This window comes from Solea solea, chromosome 15 (assembly GCF_958295425.1).
Source record: "Solea solea chromosome 15, fSolSol10.1, whole genome shotgun sequence".
Taxonomy (NCBI): Eukaryota; Metazoa; Chordata; class Actinopteri; order Pleuronectiformes; family Soleidae; genus Solea; species Solea solea.
In genome coordinates, this window is record NC_081148.1 from 19,196,953 (window position 1) to 19,222,960 (window position 26,008).

Below are 26,008 nucleotides of genomic sequence, written 5' to 3' on the forward strand. Positions count from 1 at the left end.
TTTGTTGACCTGAGTGTGGATTGAAGAGACGAAATGAGGAGGAAAAAGAAAACTGGCCCAAATCAGACATTAAAATATCATAAAACCACTTGATTAAAACTATTGTGATGGTTCATAAAATAATACTTTATGCCGTGGAACAAAGTAATTACAGACAGATGGGCAGACAAGCTGTTCGTCTTAGCGCTCAACCAAGAGTTTGATTATGATTAACCATTGGCTGACCGCTCGTGTTATGTCCCACGTCAGGCCTCAGTCCCACCACGTTGCCTCGTAATCGATACACTCGATCGAGTCAGTGCAAAAGTTAAAACAACACAAACGCGATTCCAGCGGCGACAAACCACAATGGGACCTCGCGAAATGATTTATTGAACGTGACAGATTCTCGTCCTCTTCTGTGAGTTAAGCAACGGTCCCGGCAGCGCTCTCAGCCTTGAGAGATTAAAACGATGGAGACTGGGCAACACACTGCTGTGTTGTTCTCCTCCGAGATGTCAAAGGCCTGTAACAGCTGCAGGCACAGCTGCAAATATAAGTGACCTCTAAAACAGCAAAGATTAAACGACACAGGAGAGGAGTAAGTTATGATTACGAGCAACAATATATGAGAAAACAAGACGTGAAATACTGCAAGGCCAGAGAGGAAAACATCAATCGGCAGTTGTTTTTGCTTCATTTGGCTGCTTTCATTTCGTCGGATCTACAGCTCTGTTGGGACTTTGCCTTCACATCCATCTGCGGTGATAATTGGAGGACAGATGTGAACACGATCGAGACAAATTGAGGACACACATGATATCCAATGACTGAGGCCACATTTAGATTTGGGCTTTGCTGCAGATTTTTTTTTTTTTTTTGGCAGTGAGAAGACAAATGCATCCCGAGCCACGCTGATGAAACGCTGACTCAGCTGAATTTTTCTGGGTCGCAACGGATTCATAATGAGCTGGAATTTGTTATTTTGTGCACATACACCTATTTGTGATAGTGAATTTGACCTCTGCATTTAATCCATCCTTTTTTTTTTACACACCAGTAGTGAACACACACACACACACAAGCCGGGTGCAGGAGGAGTGGGCAGAACTTATCTGTGCCCAAGGAACAATGGAGATTGCCCTTGACCCGTCTTGGGATTTAAACCAGCAACTCTCTGGTTAGAAGCCCAATTCCTTTCCTCTTGGTCATGTGCTGCACAACTGAGAAAACTGGACATGTTTGCTTCTAAATATCAACATTAACTACTACAATTTGTTTTTTCCAGGCCACACGGTTGGTGACGTGATCTTGCCTTTGCAGCACGAAGACCAGGTTAGAACCAGGGTCTTTCTGCATGTAGTTTGCATGTTCTCCCGGTGTGTGCGTGGGTTTTCTCCGGGTTCTCCGGTGTCCTCCCACAGTCCAAAAACATGCAACATGGTGATTAGGTGAATTGGACACTCAACATTGACGTGTGAGAGGTGTGAGAATGAATGGTTGTTTGTCTGTCCAGGATGGACAGGCAAAGTGCACAGTGCACCCCTGTGACCCTCATGTAGAGGATAAAGCAGTATGGAGGATGGATGGAATTAGTTTTTTCCCACTATTTCATTACTGTGTTATTTGCAGCGCATGGACACGTCTGCACTTTCACACACACACACAAACAACTCGACAGCAACAGACGTGTCTGTCAAAGTCAAAGTGGCAGAAAACGACAGTGACAATATACACACAAATTTTCATACAATACAAACTGTGTCTTTTGTTAAAACCCCATAAAGGAGGAATCAAATGTCACAGAGAAGAAGCAGAGATGCACAAAGCGGAGCCCTGACTAATGGGTTTATTGTAGTGCAAGGAGAAGCCAATCTTTTTATGGCTACCAAGCTCTTGAGGCAGCAGCACAATCCTCCACAGCGAAACAACATGATAGTAAAGTATCCAAGCTGTGCCTCTGTTGTAGCCGCGTGTGTGTGTGTGCGTGTGTGTGACTGCCCTCCTGGGAAAACCTTTGTGAGTGCACGTATCGCCTCAAAGCAAAGGTGTCACAGTCTGTTTGCTACGAGTGTGTACTCTTCTGCCGGGATGAATGTTGTCTATGTCACCGAGTGCAACATAAAAGTGTGTCTGTGTGAGTCCAGTGTGTGTCGGCCACATTCTTGTGAATAATGGAAAAGGTAAAATAGGAGGAAAAAGGGCAGAAACAGCGAGTGACGGAAGCTTTGATGAATGCACATGCGCACGCGACTCTGTTCTGACATGCTGGGAGCAATCAGTGTCCTTTTATAAGGTGAGATGTAAGCAACAAGGACTGCTCGGTGTTCCAGTGGATCTACACAAAGATCCGCACTCACTGGTGTGTGGCCTCTTTATCGGCACAACTTGGGTGGGTGTATTTGATCATCGTCAGTCATAATGCCGTTCGGCCGAGATCAACTCGAACGAGTAAATAAACAACGCTCCCGCATGGCTGATAGCACTTCAGCAAGTCAATGGGGCGACAACCAGCTGACGGGGAGATGAAAGCCTCCTCGGACCAGGTCATGTCTGGCATGGCTTGATCACAGCTCTTTCTACTTCTTGGTCAGAGACCAGAGCCTTTGTACTGCTTTGATAAAGCAATGTTTACTAAATGCAACAAGACCGGGGAGATGAATGTTGTGTGTGTGTGACAAAGATCAGCGTAGAGAGGCATGCTGGGACTTCACTCTGCTGCAGCTTCGTCTAAAACACAAGCACGCACGCACAAAATCACAAGGGGGTCAATCAAACCCACTGTGTCAGTGTGTGTGTGTGTGTGATCGTGTTACGTGTGCCAGTGTTGGTGCTTCATCTCAAGTGCAAGTGACAAGCAGCAACACGGCCGCGCAGCAGTTTAATCAACTGCCCTTTCTCAAGATGAACATCTCGGCTGTGCCGAAGGTAAATGTCATGTCACAGCTGGCTTGCCATGCCTTGCCCACAGGCACACAGGTGTGGGATTTGGTGTCTGTTTCAAAATGCAGTGGACGGGCAGCTGAAAGGAACATTGTGCAAGAGGGAGTCAGATCATATCTCCTGAGTTTTTTTTGTTTTTGTCTCTGCTGCCCCATGCGAGTGGGTGCAAATAACACGTTCTAACCTCAAAGACCCAGAGTGCATTAGAACACACAGTTAAAATGTGTTTGTGAGAGAGCTGGCCTCCATAAAATATGCCAGTAAATAAGTCCTGTGAGTGGGAAGTGGAGTTTATAATAACCAGCTGTTAATGAATAATGTCAGAGCAAGAAAAAATGCTTCTGCAAAGTCTTTGAAAAAATATTCAAGCGTACACAAAGAGACTCCAGATCAGGGCAATAACCTGCAGCCTGCAGGCACCTCCATGTGAAGAGTGTGCATGTTCTCCCAGGGTGCAGGTGTGGGATTCTTCAGAGTGCTCGGGTTTCCTCCCACAGACCAAAGACATGGAGGAGACTTTAACAGAGCAGTGCTGGTGAATTAACTGTGGGTGTGAATGGTTATCTGAGTGCAACAGATTAATGATCTGTCCAGACTCTGCCTCCTGCCCAGTCTATGCTACATCTGAGGTAGATATTCTTTTTCACAGCAAGTTCCATCTTTGTACAGAGAGAAGATCATTTCACATACTCAAAGTTCTATCATCAGGTATCTACAGGATTGTTACCTTCTCGTAGCGTGTCTCCATGCAGAGGAAGACGATGTAAGCCGTTGCACAGGCCAGACATCCCTCCAGGTACGACTGACCTCCGATTTTCTCGGCCTCGGCATAACAAGAGTTCAGGGTCTTCACCGTCTCCTCAAGCAAGGTTCGCTCAATCTACTTGCAAAGACAAACGGACACTGGAGATATGACGGCGTGCACACAGCAAACAGACAGTGATAAAGTTAACGTGCTCTTGTGTGAATGTCGGAGCAAGTTGTTCCTTTGCCAAACAAACCAGATGAATTCTGCTCCAAACTTTGTCTCTTTGCTTAAAATACTGAGAGCTAAACATTCACAGATGCTAATACAGCAATATAAGAAGAGTAAAGGTGAATCTAGAATAAAGAACTTCTCTTTCTTTAGTTCTTTATTCTAGTTTTGCTTGCAGAGTTAAAACTAAAACCCTGCAGAAGAAGTTGCTGTAGTATCATTACTTAAAGAATGACAGTGTTTGAGAAGGAATACAGAATTCTCACTCGTACGATTACCTGCACATTACAGCAGTAAATGTCGTTCAAATTGGAATGAAACATAATTGAATAAGAGCAGGCTTGTGGTTTCAGTTTGGAATCGGAATATTTTGGCAGGTATCAAATCAGCGTCATGGCTTTTGAATTATGACAATCTCCGCTATACTGTACATGAGTGAGTTGTAATATGTGTTTTTGAGTTAAGGCACAAGATGGGGCCACTGTAGCTCAGTGGTAGTGGAGTGAGTCCTCTGTCAGCTTCAAAGTTGTGGGTTTGATCCCTGCCTCCGCTGGTCTACATGCCGACGTGTCCTTGGGCAAGACACTATTCACACACAGTGTGAACATGGGCACAAAAGATGTGTGACATCTTTGGAGTGTGCGGAAATGTGTGTGGCTGTTTTTTTTTGAGGCGAGTTCCATAATTCCATAATTGATATAATTGCATATTTCTTTTATGCGCGTGTTCACGTTTGTGCTCACCCTGTTGTCGAGCTCCGAGGGGAACTTGGTCTGGAAGCGGCAGACGGTCCCTTCGCAGTAATCCCTCTGAATAAACACCTTTGTTACCAGCGTTGCACTGTGCCTCAGCTCCTGGAGGTTGTGGAACTGAGAACGAGAGAGGAAACAAAGAAACCTTCACATCTGTGCCCCAAAAAACATTTCAAGTGATGTCAGGTTGTGTTTTTTTTGCTATTCTGTGATTCAGTCCAACCAGGGTCAAATTAATGATCCACTCACACTTGATCAACGAGCCCACATCTCTGTCCTGCACAGGTCGGTAGGTTTTGAGCTGTTTCCAGTGTTATTAACACATGTTGGTGCAGAGTGGTGTGTTTTCAACCCAAACACGCATTTCCTCTAAAAAGCATACAACATACAACCAATGTTTCTCCCCCTTACTGATCTAAATGACTCCCCTCAGGAGGACGGTAATTAGAGATAAAGTAGGAGTATGTGGAGGGAGGGAGAGGGGGATGAAGAAAAAGAGCTGAAACAGTGCAAAGGAATGAGGTTGTACTGATTTCTAAAATAATTATACAAAAACTCTCCACCTCTCACACTTTCACACAGTTTTGCATGTGTCGCATTTTTAAAAAAGCCACATTTATTAATTATAAGGATGTGGACATCGCGGCCACCGTTTGGTGAGTTTTCTGTCGCGTTGTTATTATTCAAAGCATGCAGTGTCTCTGAGGTTACCTGCATGCGTGTGTGTGTGTGTGTGTGAGCCCAAGAGAGTTAAACCCACACAAGCAAACGCAGCACAGTGCCAGCCCTTCATGTCTATATAGGGTATATCACTTACAACCAAGAATAGCATCCAAGCTGCTATTTTCATCTGCTTGCAGCCAAAATGGCATCACAGCCGCGAGATCGTGCTGCCTGCCAGAGCTTTTAATATCCTCCAATCCACCGTGTTGCTTTCCCTGTCGTTGTCACCGACGCCCTCCCTGTGCTGTCTCCAGGCCATAACGACAAACAAGCCACTCTATTAAAAGAGGCAACTATCAGCACAAGGCTGGGCATCATTTATTCACGTTGGAATCAACCGGCCGCAAGTATTGGCTTCATTAGGATTGCAGAAGTGTGTGTGTGTGTGTGTGTGTGTGTGAGTGGACTTTAGTTGTTTCACTGTAGCCGTAAAAACTTCTCATGAGAGAGTTCAGTCTTGCTGCCAAGGGAAAAACAAGAAGCAGGACGGCGAGGGAAGGAGATGAGAACAATAGCAAGAAAAGCATAGAGAAATATGTAAGTGGAAAGAAGACAATGAGACACAGAGTATGGGAAGATGAAAGAAAAGCACACGGGAGGGAGAAGGAAGAAATTAAATAAATGACATGATGGAAAACAGGACCGAAAGAAAGAGATGGAGGAGAGCAGTTGACAGTGGTTCTGGGAGGAGTTTCTAAATCATCAGAGTGAACTTTATGCAACAGCAAATGTGTTTGGTAAACATAATCAGATTATTTACTTCTCTAACAACAAAAATATGATCAGAATTTACATATTCAGCAAGTTGCAGAAGCTTCGATACCGTCTCTGTTGACAAAAATGTCCGCAATTTCTTTTCCACCGCTGTTTAAAACGTAATCAGCAGGCACTGAGCTGCCAGTATGACTGTATGTGAGCGTCATGTGGAGGAAGCAGGTTAATTCGGGACAGTGTGGGAGTCCTGCTGTGCTCTGACCTGCTGTTGACCTAATCATCTCTGCTGCGTGCGACGTGTTGCCTGCAGCTGAGCAAAGCAGGCGGGAGCCGTCACGTCCCTCTGGGGTCACCCATGAATCATGGAGTCCATTTATTTTATATCTCTCCCACCACTTCGCTGGCCGTAATGAACTTGGAAACGTGCGTTCCAGACATTCAAACTGTTTGGTCTACTGGGGACGTCATGGTTAAAAAGGTCAACAACACTTTAACGTCCAGCGTCCAAAAGTGACGCACTGCAACACTCTGTTCCCATTTCACGAGTCCAGACTCCCGAGGCCAGATGAGAACATGTGTCGCAGTGTGTTTGAGGCTGGACAATATCACGCCTGTCACACGTCACATTACAACATGAATTAAACATTTGTGAAAACTGTAGCTGCCTCTCAAAGGTGAGAGCGTCAGTCTGTTAGTGGTTGTGTGAGCACGCACAGGATTTTGTTCCAGGAGTTGATCAAAATTGCACATAAATGGTAGAAAATCAGGGTTTTTTTTTATCAACATTACGGCGATCACGGTGTGATCTAGAACCAAGGTTCTGCACTGACAAGTACAGATCTTTACAGTGTTGATTTGCACAGTTGTTATCTTTTGTCTCAGGCAGTCAAATGTAAAGTAATGCAATCACAAGTACAAACAAACTCATACACACACACACGATGCACACACTGGATTAAAATAATAGTGTTCAACATACAAATCTCGGCCGTTGTTGAGTCAACCTTTTTTCAACTAAGGCTCATCAACAAGGTGAGGGTCTATCTCCCTCACAAGGTCTTAGGCTGCCTTTTAATAGGAAAGGAAAGAAAAGAGACCACATCACACCTCTCTCCACTGACTTCCTATTCGTATTAAGGATTGATTTGAACATTTTACTGTTGTTTTTTTAAGCTCTTAACGGTTTGGCACCGTCTTACCTGTCAGAACTTCTTTTTTCTTCACGCTCCACCCCGAGCTCTGAGGTCTAATAACAAGCTGCTTTTAGACGTGCCAAACTCTTACCATTTTTCTATTCTATTATGTCACTATTTTACTGTTTTACTTTTTATTGATTTTATGTTTTATACCTTTTCTGTTGCCACGCCTTTAAATCTGTGAAGCACTTTGGTCGACCTCGGTTGTTTTTAAATGTGCTCTAGAAGTAAAGTTGACTTGACTTGTCATAAACTGCTAGTTATAGTCGAAAAACTGTTCATAACGATAATCACGGCCTCTCTCTGTGCAACGTTTACAAGTTACTTTCAACTGCCCGAGTCTTTTAGAGAGTTCTGCTTTGACAGAGGAAAAGGTTTCATGAAATATTTCCTCAGTCGCCGACAGAGTGGTCTTGTCCGTGCATTTAAGACTCAAAGATTTAATGTCTGCTGTTTGGCAGAGTGCTGCTGTTTACTCTGCTGCGTGGGAGATCAGGGTTCAAATGCAGTCTATTCCTGTGTCTAAATATAGTGCACAAAGCAGACGCCAATATTAAAGTGTCACACTGATAACACACAACTCCATTAAGAAGCCTCTGCTTTGTGATGCACTGCACCGTTTGACTTCGCCGTCCACCCACACAATCACGTCCCTCCACACGTCCGTTACTTTTAGTGAAGAGTTAGTGAAGCTTGTGTGCACAGCACACAAAACAAGGGAAAATAAAGATGTATAATATAAGATGTGTTACCACGTAAGAGACTTAGAATAAAGAAGAGACTAAAAATATATATAAACAAGTGAAAGAAACAGCTACGGCATGAACACAAACCTCAAACTCAACTAATTCCTATTCTGTGGGTCGACATCCAGTATATTTGTGGTTTCAACAAACACTTAATTAAAAAGTCATCTCATGGAGGAGGTTCCTGCGCCAATTTCACTCAAGTGTAAACATATGCATTTCATATATTGATTGGAAATAGCCACTGACATGCATCAATACCCAAATAATATTGTTCAAATGAAATAGACTGCAAATGTGATGTTTTCCTTTATCGTGTCCTTCTGTTTTGACCCTAACCTTGACTCCAACTCACACAGCGACAGTGTGGAGGAGAGCGTGTGCACACACACACAGATTCAAACATGTACGGCAGTAAATGACGTTTAGTTCTCGTCTCATGGCTCCATCGCCATTTTTCTACCTGTCAAGTCCTCGTTTCATCTTGTCAGAAGCGATCTGGTTTCCTGCCCACCGGGAGCAGAGTTTTCATATTCACTGCCAAGATGATCTCAGCTGAGGTCTATAAATCACTGGAGTTTAGACTGTGTTGACAAAACGGTCGACTTTCCATGACATCTACGGAGGAAGATCGGCAACTGGTGATCTGGAAGAGGAGACCTCTTTTGGAGAAAGGTGGAACGCTGATTCAGTAGAGACATGGACACGTGCCCAGGTGATGATCTCTGTACTCCGACACATTATTCCCTAACAGTGTAGGACATGAGCCAGGAGAGGAGGATACGAAAGAAATGGACTTAATGGAGCCAAACATTATCCATGCGGCACAGCTGCACTATGAGCCACTAAATTTGCTGACTTGGCAAACAATAAATGAATAAGTTCTGATATAAAATGAGTTGAAGGACAGAGACACACACAGAGAGAGAGAGAGGGAGGGAGGCTGCAGTAGCCTCTTCACATTAAACATGCCATGGATAAATGATGGACCTTGGACATGCAATCTGTCCTCGCTCGAGTGCCTGTGTATGGTATGTTTGTGTGTGTGTGTGTGTGAGTGGAACTAATAGGGCTTGGACACAGATCCTGGCAGACCACCAGAGGAAATCACGGCCGCTCGGCCAAGTAATGCTGGCTCAGAATACGAACGACCGCGAATCCTGCTCGGCAACATCCACTGCACCTTTACCTGCAGCACAATCACACATGAATCCCTTCACACGTACTGAACTGAACCCACGTGCAGTTCATATGCACACAAAATCACATATTGGATGCACGAGCTGCCCCCAAACTCGCACCAAGGCAACAGCTGTCTCCCTCTGCTGACGTCATCATTATTATTACAAGCACAGCAGCTACAGTATGTCTTCAGCATTATGGTCACAGCACCAAGGACACTAAGAAGGAGAGTGGACGACGTTGCAGTGAGCGTTACTGAGGCTAAAAATACATCAGCACACACTGTTGATGCTGTTGATAGTGTGCATGGCAGGATATGAAAATTATCCTCTGAAATATAACTGGGTGGAGCCTTTGTTTTTTATATATATATACACATATATACTCTATATACTGTATTTAACCCATCCTCTACTCGGAACCTTCACTGAGCAGCGCCCAGGGAGCAATGGGGGTTGGGTACCTTGCTCAGGGGTACCCCAGCCCTTTGACCTGGTGGGGACTCAAACCGAAAACCCCCCGGTTACAAGCCAAGTTCCCTTCCTACTTAACCCACATTCCAAAAAACATGACTTAATGCAAAACATAAACAACTGCAGAATGCAACTGTTATTGTTATACGCTCATTTGATTTGCACTGTATAGCTTTCAGACAATGTAGTAGATGAACTAATGCAAATGTCACAAAAAAAACATATGTTACCATAAAGTGTTACAAAATGTTGTAATTAATATGTTTTCCCTTTATTACTGTAGCAATATTTGCCTCTTGTGTTAAGTGTTGTCCACACATACCTCCTCACGTCCACGGCTTCCATCATATTTCCCATATTTCCACCATATTCCACCATTTTTTCAGAGCAGCTGCATTGAGATTACACTAACGTGAGTTTTAAACATAATCCTTAGATAATCCTTTATTTGCTGACTCTTTTTTTATTGTATTAATTCACATTTACCTTTAACGCCAACATGTGTTGTTACGTCTTTTAAGTTTTTTCCTTCTTCTTTTTTAAAACTTTCTTTTTCCATTTATAATTTTAATATTTAAATCAGAAATGCGGAGTGATGGAAACCTAACAAGTCTCTCACGTAAAATGGAGAAAAGACGTCTAAAGAACGTAAAGTAAAGACAGACTGTCCCTGTCCATGGTGCTGACTGCTCTATCATCATCATCATCATCATCATCATCATCTCTCAGTCTCCTCTGCTCAATCTGAGGTTATATTTATTACCTGGCAACAGATCAAGATAACTCCTCTATAAACATATAGTTATGGTAAAACTGCTGATGTGAGGATAATCTAATCTAATCTAATCTAATCGAGTCAAAGAGCCAATCAGGGATGAAAGTAAGTGAAACTGAGCAACACTCATGTGGAAATAAATAAATAAATGTTGAACTACTGTCCGCTGTCAGCTCCAGGTGGTTGATTTGGCTGAAAATGAAACCACGAACCACGACACGTCGGGGGGGTGGTGGTGGAAGGGGGGATCGGAAGCACGACTAAACAAGACGTTCATTCCGCAAGACCGCATTTTTCTCAGCCTGCACTTCTTTAAGAAAAATAAATAAATAAATAAATAGCAATAACATGAATGTAATGAGAGATGATTTCCGGGGTTTAGTCTTCCTTACCTCTGTCGCCATGTTGCAATGAGACGCTACAGGGTTTTTGTCCCGGGCTGAAAAAACGACTGCAGCCGCTTCTCTGCTCAACAACCTGACTCTGCTGAGCCTCCGTGTGTGTGTGTGTGTGTGTGTGTGTGTGTGGGCACCGACAGAGTGGACACACGGGCGCGCGTGCACGCGTGGATGCGCGTGTCACCGCGAGATAAGGTGGGGGTTGGGTATTGGAGGGGGGGGGATATGCTAATTATATGTATATATCTATATTAATGCATGAACTGTGAATAATTTGCTCTTTTTCGAGGTCACATTTTCAAAACGCTCTATTGGATCATTCACACTGTCGTACAAAAATATGAGAAAATAATAATAATAACACAGCACAAAGTGGCAATATTCATGCATACATTTCATTACAATACATAAATACATAAAAGCCACTGCCGTGACGTCCTTTAGGCTCTGCTACATGGAGAACTCTGGTGCCAGAGTTCTCGTTCCGACCCACCAAGCTCTGGCAGCACATCACACCCCCACACCCCCACACACTCTCAGCTGCACTGGCTTCCTGTCAAGTTCTGCATCATATACAAACTAACTCCTCCTCACTTATAAATCCACACAGTCAACGTGTGACCTCCTCCACCCCTGACACTTCAGCACCTATGATCCACAGATTCACGTCTGCTCTCCATCTCCTGTAACGACTTGAGAAGCTATGGTGACAGGACATTCAGTGTGGCAGCTCCCACCCTCTGGAACCTTCTCCCAGTAGAAATCCATAATTCCCTGTCCCTTGTTTGTTCTGCCCTTTGTTTCGCTTTTTCCGTTCACAGCCTTGAATACCTTGAAAGGTGCTACTATTACTATCTACATTTTAGGGCACTTTCACACCAGAGCTCTTTGGTCCACTTTAAACGGACCAGAGTTAGTTTCCATGGATAGTTTGCTTCGTTTGGACAGGTGTGAAAGCTCGCCCCAAACTCTGGTGCGGACCAAAGAAGCGATCTCTGGTCCACCTGAAAACGTAGAACCTGGTGCGGTTTACTAAGAGCAGGAAATGCAATATTCCTGGTCAGTGCTGCGTGACATTGTCCAGGCGGTTTGGTCTGCTGTGTGAAAGTGAACCAAACCAAATGCATTCACTAACCTGCAAATAAAATCACTCCTGCAGCTAAACACTTTGTAGAGTTTGGTCACAGAGTGAAGGGGAGTTGAGCGTGGTGAGTGGAGTGAGGGGGATTTTGGCTTACTTAGCTTTTGTGCGGGGGCTCTTAAACATTTCATAGATAGGATCAATAATTCATGTAAGTCGGTTTCCATATGCATTTGCAACCACTCTAACCACATCAGTGAAACTCACTATTTCTTTGCTAAAAGGTAAAGAGTTGAACACCAGGAGGTGATATTCATACTGATAATCAAATGTTCCGATCATAGAAATACAATGCTGTATCCTCAGGAGAATATTTCATTGAACCTTTTAGTTTAGCTTTTATTGAGACAATGCTGAATAAATGCACAGTACACATCGATACTGTACTATGTTTATAACATCACTGGTGAAAAGGTCACACTGTGCTGATATTAAAAATGCATCAAATCCTATTCCGAGATACTATATTCCATTTCCTCTTTTTTCTTTCTCTCGTGAACTGCATTTTACTGGGTTTTTAATATTTTACAAGGTAAAAGCGTGGCTTAAAATGTCACAGTCAGATAAAAGTGACAAGGAGACGTTTTTCAGTCGATAAAAATGAATTTAGATTAAAGATATTTATAAAAAAAAACATTTTTTTTCCCCCTCTCTTTTATATTCTAACATCATGACTCATGACATGTGCTGGAATTAGTATCTTTCTCTGTCACTGTAGCACCGCTGTTCCCCATGATGTTCTTAGATCACGTTTCTGGCAGATTCACTCTGAGGCATGAAAATAACACACATACAGATGGATTCACAAAGACACAACAACAGCAGCAGCAGCAGCAGCAGCAGCAGCAGGTTCTCATGAATGGAAATGGAATCACAAAGAATACGATGGAAAAGCTTGTAATAAAATGAAAATGATGCAGAACTAATATTATTTGCCAGGATCCTGCTGCGGGCCCCAGATTGCTTGAAAAAAAAAGAAAGAAAAAAACGCACATCTAATCAGACACTGGCATAGATTTGTGTGGGTGTGAGCCGTTGTATTCACACTCACGTGTCATATACACATGTGAGTGTGTGTTCCCCCGTTCTCCATATTCTCCTCGTGGCTTTCAGTCACACATTCACACACATGTAAACCACATCACACAAACCTGAGCCTCAGGGAAATGACTGAGCCCACAGTCTTTACCTCCACAGTTAGACTGTCAATTCCACGTGGACAGAACTTAATACATCGAGACGAAACGTGTCGGGCAGTCGTGTGAGGCTGCAGCGCTCGCGGAAAAACTAAATGACACTTCAAAAATCCACACACCTCGCTACATAAACATGTCAAACTGTCAGAAAGTCAGAGGCATTTAGCGGTTGTTTACACGGCTACAAGGTTAGGCTTATTTAAATTCAGCCTCTGACACAAATGATTTTATTTATTTACTTACTTAAGAATAAAATCTATTTTCCTCTAAAAGGGAACCGCTGAAACTAGTAATTAAGACCATTCACTTTTCTGTTATGTTTACTGTTGTTATAAATCACTGGCTAAATTTCCCATAGACTTTAATTCAAGCTCTTTTTGTAATTGTAACGGACGCTGTAGCAGAGAGGAATAGCGTCGTGGTAGAGACTCAAAATGAAGGAAAAAAAACACCCTAAATATGTTTAAATCTACAAATGAAGTTTCTTTTGTAGATTCTTGTTTTGTTTTTTTAATGTCACAATTCCAACCCTCCTCCTTTATCTGGGTTTGGAACTACAAACGAGACACTCTGGCAGAGTTAGTTAGTTTCTTCTTTTATGGTTTGGTTGTTTTCTATTTATTTAATTTCATTATTTTTTAGTACAGGGGTTTATTTTAGACAAAGGAACATTTTACATTTACGGATTAGCCAGCGCCAGCGTTTGCCATCTGGACGCGGAGCAGCGAACATCTCCTGCTCTGACCGCAGCTGGAAGGGACTGAAGTGAAACAATATGTGTTCTCATGTCAGAGTCTCCAAAAGTCTCCAACAGTCTCCAACAACACCAGAACAAGTCGCTAGATTTGTCACTAGTCGTTTCTTTTTTTTAAATTTTTTTTATTATCTCTAGAGGGCTCTGAATACTCAATAAATATAGCGACAAAGTCGCTAAGTTGGCAACACTGGACGACACAAAAGCACTGTCAAGCGTATTTCTATACTGACGCAGTGCCTTAAAGAATATAAATGCAGTAATACACCATAAAATATCACAATACTCTCGTGTTAAATGCTCACTCTCCTCATGTTGTGAAAACTTGGTTTTCTGGCGTGCCGCAGCTGCAGCCAGCATAAGTGCAGTCATGAATTTTTAAAGTACTCTGTCATTAACTGATGGAAACTGAGATTCGATGGTGATTTTTATTTTATTGTGGTGAAGTTGTAGCACATAGTTTTGTGTCAGCTAGTTAGTTGTCACAGATGTTTGTATTTGGTTTCAGGACTGACGCAGGAAGATTCATTTGGTCATAATGTTAACCAAGATAGGGAAGATATTGGGCCTTGGTTTTCGGGGGTTGAGTGCTTTTTGGATTTCCAGTGCATATGAAAGCGTGTCAGTCGAATTTCTGGGTTGTTACAGTCAAACTTCCTCCACGGCTGCTCGTGTGCATTTATTCTCATATTTAGAGTTTAGTGAAAGAAGATGCCTTCATATTAAACCCCATCCTGGTCTTCAAATGTGTCAGTATCTGCACTTCAGCAGAAAATAATAACTCCACTACAGCCATAAATTATCATAATGACCCACAGAACTCCACACACACACACACACAAGTGTATTTTTCAAATGTCTTTCTCCATGAAATATTTATTTCAGCAAAATAGCCCTGGTTTCCGTTTTTCTCCAAAACTGTCAGTTTCCATTTGAAGCCCGCGCTGTGAAACGTTGAAGACGGTGATACTGACTCTGCAGAGAAAAAAAAAGAAAAAACTGAACTTAAGAAAACACCCAAGTATTACTGTGGTTTCTTTCGCTCCGCGCGTCCCCAGACTGGAGCGTTGAGGCAGCGTTAATAAGCACTTTTCAGGGTTTCCTGGTCCATGTGGTTCAGACGGGTAAGGTTAATAAAATCGTCACCTGCGCCGTGGAACACAGTTCACCCGACCCGCGTTGTTACACTAAGCCCTTTCTTATTTGCCAATATGTTTCAGTTTTTCAGGCTTTCCTTTTTTTTCCCCACCCATTTTGAACAGAAATAAAAACTTGTGCGGAAATATTGATGACATAGCATTTTTCTTTATAATAACCATTAGGTATGCAGTGAGTAAGTGTGCAAAAGGGTCTCTAACATGTCCCACAGTCTGTTTGCATGTGGTTTTTGTTATAAAAAGTATTGTTCATATTTAAGGCTGTGTGTGTGTGTGTGTGTGCTGGCTGTTCTGGAATGTTGATCTGTCTTTGCAGTCGCATCAGAGCCAAAAACTGTTAAAGCAGATTGTTTTTCCTGTGAGGTTTAGATTCCCACAGCAGTCCATGTCCATAATCCAGCGCTGGTGAGATCTGAGCCCTGTTTGTTTGTGCAGCACAGCTTGCATGTGTCTTACAATGACATCAGCTTTGACGACTTTTGCATGCACATGCTACCTGTGCGAGGGACCAACGCGCAGGATTTGTCTTCATGCACACAGCGTGTGTTTTTTTTGTTTTTTATCTCCACTCCGTCTGGGCATTGTGCCACAGCAAACACCCTTCCTCCTATTGACTTAACCGCGAGTTGAGAATCTCGCACACAAATACACAAATACTGTCAAAGGAGCATATTGAAAGAGATCCTGTTCTCTTCCAACATGACAGGAAATGAGAACTCTCAAACCAGGAAAAACTACATTAAATTGGAATATTGAAAAGCAAATAAACATCTCCTCAAATACCTTCCAACCGTCGGGATAGCGGACTAAATAAAGTCATCGCTTTCAGTAAATCTGCATTTGGAGCTGTCGGACACACACCCTCCGAATACAGACTGGATTATTTGGATTACTTCAGCAGTTGACATGGTCCTGCAAGAATGTTGATCTGTCTCAATCAAACCGGAGTTCATTTGAAAGGCAGTGCATGTCCTAGTATCTGATATAAAATTGGCTGGCACCTGCTGAGATATCGGTTGACTTTGCACAGGACGCTTGAGGAAACTCGAGCATCTCAATTCACACACGATTACTGGAACAAGCCGCTGAGGAGGAATGAAAGCAGGGGCATTTGGGGAAAGTAATCAACTCAGACTCACTGAAAAAGTCATATTCACAGTTGAAAAGAAGAGTTGGAGAGGTTTGTATTTTTTGGGTAAGACCAAAGGATAAAGCCAAGGCATTTTCTTTGAATTACTCGAGCTGAGACCAGAAACAATTTTCCTGTCTTGGCTGAAAATGAAGCATTTTCGATTCTTGGGGGGGGAAAGAAAACGAGTCGAAATGAATGACAATAAACAGAAGACGTTTCCAAAGTGGAGATGAAGGACATCTGCAGAAAAAGGAGGACCTGTGTTGAAGAGTTTAATCAAAGTGAAAAAGTGAGCGCTCGGTTGATCCAATTGACAAATAACAGGGATGCATTAGCTGCAGCTGAGGCGGAGAGATAAACTACAGAGGCTGATATTACGTCTCGAAAAGGCCAAAACACAATCAAAAACGATGAGAAACTTCCTCTTTGTAATAATCCACACATGATTTCCTGGCTGTGTTTCAATAACAACTGAAAAAAAACCATCACTCATGACATGGACAACAATAACAGAACGAATTATTAATCCAGCTGTATGTAAATATGTATTGGTTCCAAGAAATATTATAATAAAATTGAATACGACAGCTGGAATGGTGTGATGCACTGGAGCAAACACAGATCTCTCTCTAATAAATCTCAGTTCAAGGGAGAGGCATCAGCAGGATGTCGTTCCTCTGAGCTGTCAGACGCCGAGGTTGCAGGGGAAGAGAACGGGGAACGGGGGAAAAAGAGAGATTAAATAATACATATATACTGTATAGGGAATATAATAAGACAGAGAGGATGTGGTTTGTGTTCATGTAATCCCAAGTGACTGACAATATTGTTAATTTAGCGGTGGGGGAAGATTCCCCTGACAGTAACGTGGCTCCAGGACAAGCTGATATTAAGGAAATGCTGCAGGAATATACAGAGTCATTCAAAGGAGAAATGAAACACATTTGAAAGCCTCTTGTCACAAAGTGACCTCACTTATGAGCACGGAAATGTGACTGCATTGTTTGCCGCTCACTCCACCACAAGGGTCGATGATTCATGAGGGTCGCATTCATCCTTTAATTATGTCGGGTTTTTTTTTTGCCTTTGAGCAACTCAAACACTTCATCATGTTCCCACTTCAAAATGATGCTGAACTGGCTTCTCACTGTCTCTCTGAACGATGCTGCTCTGCCCGTTTGCTGTGGTGACAACTGCGGTGCTTCAGCGCATCCGTCCACTGCCACGGGGAACAAGATGAGACGCACGAGACGAGCCAACAGATTCTTGCCTCAGCCACCGATGCACACGGCGCTCCACTGCCATATAAAGACATATCCAGCTTTGTTTAAAGCGGCACACACACACACACAGAGAGCAGCTGCCACTCCCTGCTAAAAACACACAGTCACAGTGTGAACAAGCAAGTGTTGGTTGATTATTTGGTAACTATGTTTAATCTCTTTAATCTACAGACACACACACACACACAGCGGCTGCAGCAATGATTGTTATTTTTGGTGTCCTGAGACAGAATGGTTGATGGCTCTCTCAGCTCCCGCACGTCTGAGGTGGACACATGTGGAAAAGGCTTTATAGAAGAGAAAACATCCCAGCCTGACAGTACACCGAGGCAGACACAGCTTCTCACTGAGCGAGAGGAACTCACAGAGCGCTTACGTACGTATACGTCTGCTTTGTTGCCATGGTTGCGCTCACCTTAACAGCTGCTACTGTGTCTCGTAAAGAGAGAAAAGTCCACAAAGTCCCAAAAATAAAACTCATTACTGAGGCAGAGGGGATTTTTCCTTTTTGCAGGTGGAAATGTATTAATGAATAATCAATGAGTTGTTTTTTCAGGAGGAGAAAATGAAGTCATTTGTTTGTCTGTGACCTTTTCTCTCTCTCTCCATCTAATACTCTGTGTCACACCATTTCAGCACAGTTTGATTTGAGCCATAAAACTAAATATGTATTCCGTGTCTGCCTTTGCTCATGTTCTGTCGAGCAAAGTTTGACCCAACGCAACGTCGCGGGCCCGAAGAGTCAAAGGTACAATGTACGGTTATTCAACTGTAGCCATGAGCTCACACACACACACACACACACACACACAGCTATATTAACAGCTGTAATGTTATGATGTGATTTCACGCTCTCTTAAGCTTGTAGCTGCTCCCTGTGGCTTCATCTTAAGTTGCCTTTTTTTGCGTTATACTCGAATGGCGTTGCATAAATCTGCTTCTTGTTTGCGAGGGAGCGCTCGTGATTGGTCAGAGGGGATTGTTTCGCAAACGCTGTGTGGTTTCTTCTGGATCACAGAACTGAGATGAGAAACTGTTTACTTCAAGTAAGCAGTCAAACAAGAATGAGTGAGGCGAAAAGAAAAATCCAGCTCGTCACCGCGCGTTGCTATTAATTATTTACATCGTTAACAGATTTTAAACCAGATACAAATTATTTCTACCAGGGATTTTCCACCTTTACGGCCACGTCTATGATTTTTCCAGCTCTTAAACCAGAATGTGCTCAGCAGTATGGATTATCATGACGCGACGTGAGCGCACACACACACACACACACACAGGAAACACAGCAGATTATTCTCAACAATAAAGACAGAGGGTCTGACTAAACAGTTAGTCATCGAGAAGAGAGAGCCAGAGAGAAAAAAAGAGAAGAAACACTTTCTCCTTACAAGAAAACTAGTGGTTTTAAAAGTTTGGAGACTCCCAGATCCACTCCATCTTGAGTGAATACTGGGGTTAGCAGAGGACACCAGGAGTGAAACAAGAGAAAGCACTCGGAGAGTGCAAACCACCGCCAACGCAGCACAGTTTCCCACAGTGTCTATACACGACTCTATCTCGCAAGGTTAACAAATATTCTGAATCCTGATCCATATCAGGATCACCACCAAAATCATATAATTGTTTCCGCGGGCCATATCTCCAGAGAATTCTTATTTATCAAAATCACTCATTTATTGTACTTCTTGAGTCACGCCGCTCACAGATAGACAGTCAAGACAAACACAGCCAAAAAATATATAATCCGTTTGGCAGAGGTAACAAAAGGGTTAGGAAACCTGGCATCTGGGCATTCTCAGGTCCTGATTTGGTGCTTTTGAAAACGCAGGCGGCAGAGACACACACACACAAAAAGTTGTCGTTTTTAAATACGCAGAATTTATGAGCTTTTTCCGGACTTTGCACAGTGGCCCTGTCAGTAACACTGACAGCAACAAGCATGAAAGCTGCTGGATTGAGCCCAGTGATAGACTGCTCTCTAATGTGATGGAGTGTAATGATACCACGACCAGCAGCAGACACTCAGACACACACAGAGAAAAATGAGCCTGTCGGGGAGGAAAAAAAGGAAGAAAAAAAAGGTTCTGTTTGGCTGTTGATCTACTTTTCACAGCCAAGTTTCTGTGTAGATTAAAATGCACTTATTCCATCAAATATCCAGGGAAGTCGCCTGCCAGTTATCTGGCAGCTATTTGTTTATGGGGGGGCGAGGGATGGGCTGAAAATCTGCGGGCGAGGAGCTGCCTTGCAACCAGAGACACCAGGTGTCCATCTGGTAGAGCAGAGGACATTTTTATTACCGCCAAAGAAGGAGCCTCATGGATTCAAGCAATCAGCTTACATATGTCTCCGACATTAAGTCAGACATTAACGCAGGCCTTTACCATATGAAAATGACTGTAATCATAAGCAAACGTAAGGCGTCGGGCGACGTGCCAGCCGCGTCTCGTTGGAGCCCACAGTGTGAGCAGGATTTCAGGCTGGAGGGCGTGCTCGTGTTCTTGCTGATCCGATCAGCCGGTGGAGTTATTGTAGTAGAAGGTAAAGGTGAAGGCAGCCAGTTTCCTGGGTTCAGATGGCAGAGCAGATGGCAGAGCCCCGAGAGGTGCGCGCTATCAGGCCGTCGCCAAACTCTTCCTCGGGCAGCGTGCATTTCGTCAACGCTCAGGCTGCGGCAGGTATGATGTGGTGTCTTATTAAAATGGACACCAATTGAGCACACGCGCTAAGACTTCACGGCTGGGTTGTGTCATCTCGATTCATTAAGCGTCAGGCACCATACTTACATTACAGTAGGTTTAGGCAAATCCCTTCCACTATTACAGAGGAATTACAGTAATCTTCTATTGTAGGAGAGAGTTTACATCCAGAAACAACTCAGCAGGACAGGTCAGCAAGAGGCCAAAGATCAACTGTGCCCACAGCCCCCTCTAGTGGACAACAGAGGAAAGCAGGGTGATGAAAAGTGACAAAAGCTGGATAAAAAGGGGGAGAAAGAGGACACAATACACACCAGATTGTCCCTTTTCCCGAACACCTGATGCACAGTGATTGATTGCATGATACGTGATATGCATAATTGTTCTTGTATAACCTATTATTCAGTAAATGAACATCACAAGGACCGAGCTTGAGACTAATAATGGAAAGAACAGTTTTTCATCCATCGTTTGAACAAAAAATGCAGAAGGAACTTAATATATCCAACTCCTTGCCGCACTGTCATAATCACCATTTTCAGTTTCAGTGGCGCAACACTTTTAATCAAAACATACAGTTCAACAACTTGAGGGAAAACAGTACTTGAGATCTGAAGGAGAAAGCCGGAGAATGGGACTTTGACAAATTTGCACTTTTGTATAATCAGACTTATTCTGAGAGGAACCTGATCGGTCCAAGTATTTAGACTTTTAATCTGTTGTCCACCTGCAAGGGGAGCGACTCCTCGCTCTAAACAGACGAGTCAGAAAAGCAACACACGAGCATTCATTCATGCAGACGTCAGAGAAGGGTTAACATCGAATGCAAAGGAACACCGTCTATGGAGGGTGAATGTCAGGCCTCATTATACACACACACACAAGCCTGTGAGCACATACAAATGAATGAATAACACAGACACACACACACAATGATGTCGACGCGAACACCCACAAAGCCTCATACACACAGGCTTTGTATTATCACAGATACTTGGAAGCAGCCAAACAGAACAGGACCCTGCCCACTTCTTCCCAGAACTGCTGGCAACTTTGCTCAAACTTAATCAGACTATAGCTGAAGTGTGTGGACGCATGAGAGACTGAGACACGGGGACAGACGTGTACTTTTTTTGTTAGATCATAAAAATATCCGTGGCAGGAGAATACATTAACAGAGAACTTCCCCTGGCTGTGGGAGCATCAGTCGTTACGAAGCGCAAATGAAAACAAACATGATGTTTGGATACGAGGGAAAGATAATAACTTCAGTATGCTGCCTCTGCTTTCTCGTTCTCTAGAGAGTGCAATTTACAGAGATATTCCTCCTCCTGTGTTTCCCTTCATGTGCTGATCCCTCGCTATCTCCCCCGTCATCTTGCTGTCTCTGCCAGTCTTCTGTTGCTTTGAAGTGCTTTGTGCTTTTCCTCGCTCAGGACGGCCGCTCCCTGCCCGCCGCTGAGCTCTGCAGCGTGGGCCAAACACACAAATGCTGGTCATTACACTGGAGTGAGTAGCTGCACCTGTGTGCGATCACCAACTCTCCAGACTCGCCTCATCTAATTACACGGCTAATTACACATTACACAGGTAATGTCTCCTCTTGTCACTCCCCCGCTCCTTGTGATTATTGGATCATCCCAGAAATGCATCCGAAATTTATCGGTGTGTCACTTATTTCTTGAGGAATTCCATTTTGATGATCCGTAAATAAGAGTCATGGTTTACAGACTGAGCTACACAGGGTGGCCCCTGGGACCAGATCAGAGCCAATTTCTTGGCTCGAGTAGCTTTAATCAACCAGCCCTTTTTTTTCCCCCCCAACTATGCAAGCCCAGAATATTTTTAGAACCCACCTAGGCCTCAAACTCAGGAAATTACACCTTCTCCTGTTCTCCCATGCAAGGAACATGAGCGTTAACCCTCCTTCAAATGTCCCATCATCTCCCAGCAGTGATGGAGGCAAAGTATAGCGCACTTGTCAGGCGTCAGAAGAGATGTGTTTCCGTTCTCAATGAGTAAAGAAAGAGAAATCGAGGCGAGACCATGGTGGGAATGAGAGGAGAAAGTTGTGTGCTACAACGTTATGGCAGCGCCGCATCCTTGTCCACGTGCTCAAAAATCTGGGTTGCATTTGAAAGAGAATAGTAGCGGTTAATGCACTAAAACTGTGGTATGGTTTCACTGCCGGAGCCAACAATGAGACAATTTTATCTGGAAGCAGAAAAAAAAAATAGACTTTAATAAATTTGTCTGGGATCTTGCAGAATATGAAAGGGGGGGGTTATTGAATGTGGTCCTGCAGCTATGCTGGGGTTCACATTCTGCCAATTCCAATTTAAAAGTCTGCAGTGAAAGTGAAGCTGAGGTGATCAATCTAATCCAACACGGCTTCCAGAAAGTTGTCAGAATCGAATTGTCTCGTTGAGTCTGTGCAAACAAGTGAGAAAAATAACCAAACTTAGCACATTTATTTCTGGTTCATTTCCAGGTAGAGGTATTATTGTCCTCATTAGCTGTGTATTTATTACAAGTTTTTGTAAAGACAGGACAAAGTGGTTACTGTGTGTCCATAAAGCTGCAGTGCCATGTCTAATGTACACTGCGCTGTATCCAATGGAAACAATTAGTGCTGTTAAAAAAAAAAACCTATACGTTCAGGATGACAGCAGTCAGGATACAGGAAGGGAAATTATATCTGTCAAATGGCACAAAGTGTAACCAGACTGCAACAATAATCAAAGCAGTGACCCGAGAAATGAATGTGGAGACAGAGACAATCAGGGAGGGGGGAGAAAGATCAAGAGAGCTCTTCACCACCTGCCAAAAGAAAAAGCACATGACAGCACCAAGAATGGACGTGAATCTGGGCAGGAGGGGGGCGGGGGGCTGGGGGGGGGTGTAAAATAACTGTCCTCTGACTCAGAGTCTGTCCTGAAAAGTGCTGTCACTGGTTCTGTCACTAAAAAGAACAAGAGGACGGGAGAAATGACCCCGAGGACACACAGTAATAGCTCTCTCTTGTAGTTGATGAAACTGAAACCTTTCCCCATCTGGATAGATTAAGATTAATTACAGTAAGTACTGAGTTTAGCCTGCTAATCTAAAATGACACAGCCATGAAAGACACTCGTGTGCACATGCACATGCACAGACACAGCGTAAAACCTTCCTCTGGGAAATGCCAGCATTGCCACAACATGAGGCTATATTATAATCCAGTCCCAAAACAGGTAGTGCTGTATGTTATTTAACACTTTGAGCCTGTTTCTAACGTGAAGTGAACCACAGCTGCTCAAGAGTGTTTGTCCTATCTCTTTCTCATCCTGTTTACAACCAGGACTTCTGTCACATCTGTCACACACATTACAGCCTGCGGCTCCTTTTTTTTCTACACCCAAAACCACTGAATATGTTGTGTTGACTTAGTTCAGTGATAGTAAATTAGAGCGCCTGTCACCGGGGGATCATGTTGAATTATCGCACAGTGTAGCACATGCACACAGTGCATCTGCATGAAGCTCTTCTAAAGCCAAGAGAAGACGCAGATCCAGCTGATATTTGAATATTATGATCTACAACCAGTTTAGATAACACATTGGCAGTTTGGTTAAAGCTAGATTTTTGATATGAGAATGTAGAATGGATTGGATAATTGTTGCATCATCTGCACATAGTCTAGGGCGGAACAACATGTTACCGTGTGATTTGTGCAGATCTGTGAGAAAAAAAGACAAAAATTAATCATAAACAACAATAATAATAATAATAATGATGATAATAATAAGGCAGGACAGATAGGACACTGTGCATAATAAAGTAGCAGGAGTGGCACCATGTAAGGTGCACTGAGTTGCTGCCATGTATTTGCCTGATGAGAAATATTATGGGCTGGGCACATCATGGTTTGCCTCACATATTCGGTCTCTGTTTTTCATGTCATCAGATAAATAAATAAATAAAGCAGTCCCGCAGGGGAATTTCCTTCTCTGCATTTAGCCCATCCTCTACTAGAAACCTTCCTAGAATTAGGAGCAGCGGGCAGCCACGGGGGGTTGGGTAGCCCAGCCCTTTTTTGACCTGCTGGGGACTCGAACCGGCAACAGGCCAAGTTCCCTTTCCACTTAGCCATGGGCTGCATCTACAAGATGTAAAACACAGACAAACAGTAGGGACAGTGCATACAGCAACAATGCTAACCACAAGCTAACCTCCTGCAGTGTCGTTAAGTCTTTTAATGCTTGGTGCACAGCAATGATGTAAAAAGTAGTCTCACGACGCACATAGTTGTCGATATAAAGTATATTGAATATAATATAAAGTATCAATGGCTTGAACATTATTGCTTCTTTAACCAAGCACAACATTATTATTCGGGGCTTGTTAAATAGACATTTCCACACTAGTGAATCCACCCAAGGATCGTCTGAACAGCGCGAGTTCTCCTTGTTACACATTTTTTTTTTTGCACTTGTGAAATTGGTGGTGTTGGTGTCGATTACTTTGAATGGGTCTTCAGTGAGCGGAGCTGCAGGCTCGGCCCTGGAGCCAGCCCAACGCATGCCTGTCTAATGGTTGTGATATGTGAGTGGGACAGAGCACACTCCTGCACACTGTGCCTCATTGATGAGGACAAGAAGATTTTCCTCTGACCAGGCATGGAACAGCCAGGTGGTCTGCCCTTGACATTTTTCATCTGTGCAAATTGGTATGTGTGGGGTAACGTGCATGAGAGCGAGAGAGAGAGAGAGAGAGAGAGAGAGAGAGACAGCGACACAAGAGGCAAGAGAGCGAGAGAAAGGAGAGAATGATGTTTTTCTGATGCCAAGGCTGGCGTTGTCCAAAACTAGCATCGGTGTATGGTAACCAGACTGGAAGAGGACAGATGAAGTGGTTTGGAACAGCCGCCTCGCTGCCAATGTGAGACTGCTGTTCTTCCATTAACACAGTACAGTAGCACGTCTGCCCAATGGATTAGTGAAAAGCGCCATTGTACTTAACAATTAACTAGTTTGTTCTTAGCTTCATTTATTTGGGCTGGGTTTGTGCAGGACATATGGTCTTATGCAATGTGTCACATTCTTCCAGTCATGCACAAATCACTTGCGCTGCCCAGGCGTCGGCTCGTGCTCAACCACTAACTGCTCCATTCATGCACTTTGCTCAAGGACAGTTCAAGTATAGAAGATTATTAGTAATAATTTAAAATCTATCCGAGTTGCCCAGTGGGTATGAATAATGAGGCCATTATTTCGGCTTCACACGTGAGATTTCTGAAATCTCGCAACAAAAATATACGAAGTGTTAATGCACGTGTTATAAAATCATCAAACGTTGAGGTCTTCATTAAAACTGTCATTTACACAGCGAAATGACAACAACAGAAATAAAATGTTGATTAACTGTTACGGGGAGTTTATGTTCCAGTGTGAAACGTTTACGAGGAATTGTTGGCAGAAATGGAACATTTGAACCAAACATACATTTGTATAAGTGTATAATTCTGTGTGTTTTGCATTTTGAAGTTTTCTTCAACCACATAAACCCGATCCATAAACCAACAAAGAAGAAAGAAGGATTGTTTACATCCTCTCGGGCCACAGCAGTTTCCTGACACACCTCGGAAAGGAAAGGATTTGGATGCCTGTTGCACTTCCATTTATTCATGACGTCTAGTTTTGTTCTGGCTTTTGAGTTTGAGTATATGCAACATGCATACAAATAAAGATTATAATTATATTTATTTCAAGTCAAGCAATCATCATCATCATCATCAGGGGTGA

General features: G+C 43.2%; 1 protein-coding gene across 1 annotated transcript in view; it reads right to left on the reverse strand.

Moving 5' to 3' along the window:
• golga7bb (golgin A7 family, member Bb) overlaps positions 1–10,970 on the reverse strand; it is a 17,972-nt gene extending 7,002 nt beyond the window's left edge. The window contains exons 1-3 of the mRNA XM_058651223.1: positions 10,852–10,970; positions 4,642–4,767; positions 3,650–3,802 (exon numbers count right to left, since the gene is read on the reverse strand). Of these exons, the coding sequence (XP_058507206.1) occupies positions 3,650–3,802; positions 4,642–4,767; positions 10,852–10,863 (291 nt within the window). The 5' untranslated portion in view covers positions 10,864–10,970. The remainder of the gene's footprint in view (positions 1–3,649; positions 3,803–4,641; positions 4,768–10,851) is intronic.
• Between the last annotated feature and the right edge of the window lie 15,038 nt (positions 10,971–26,008).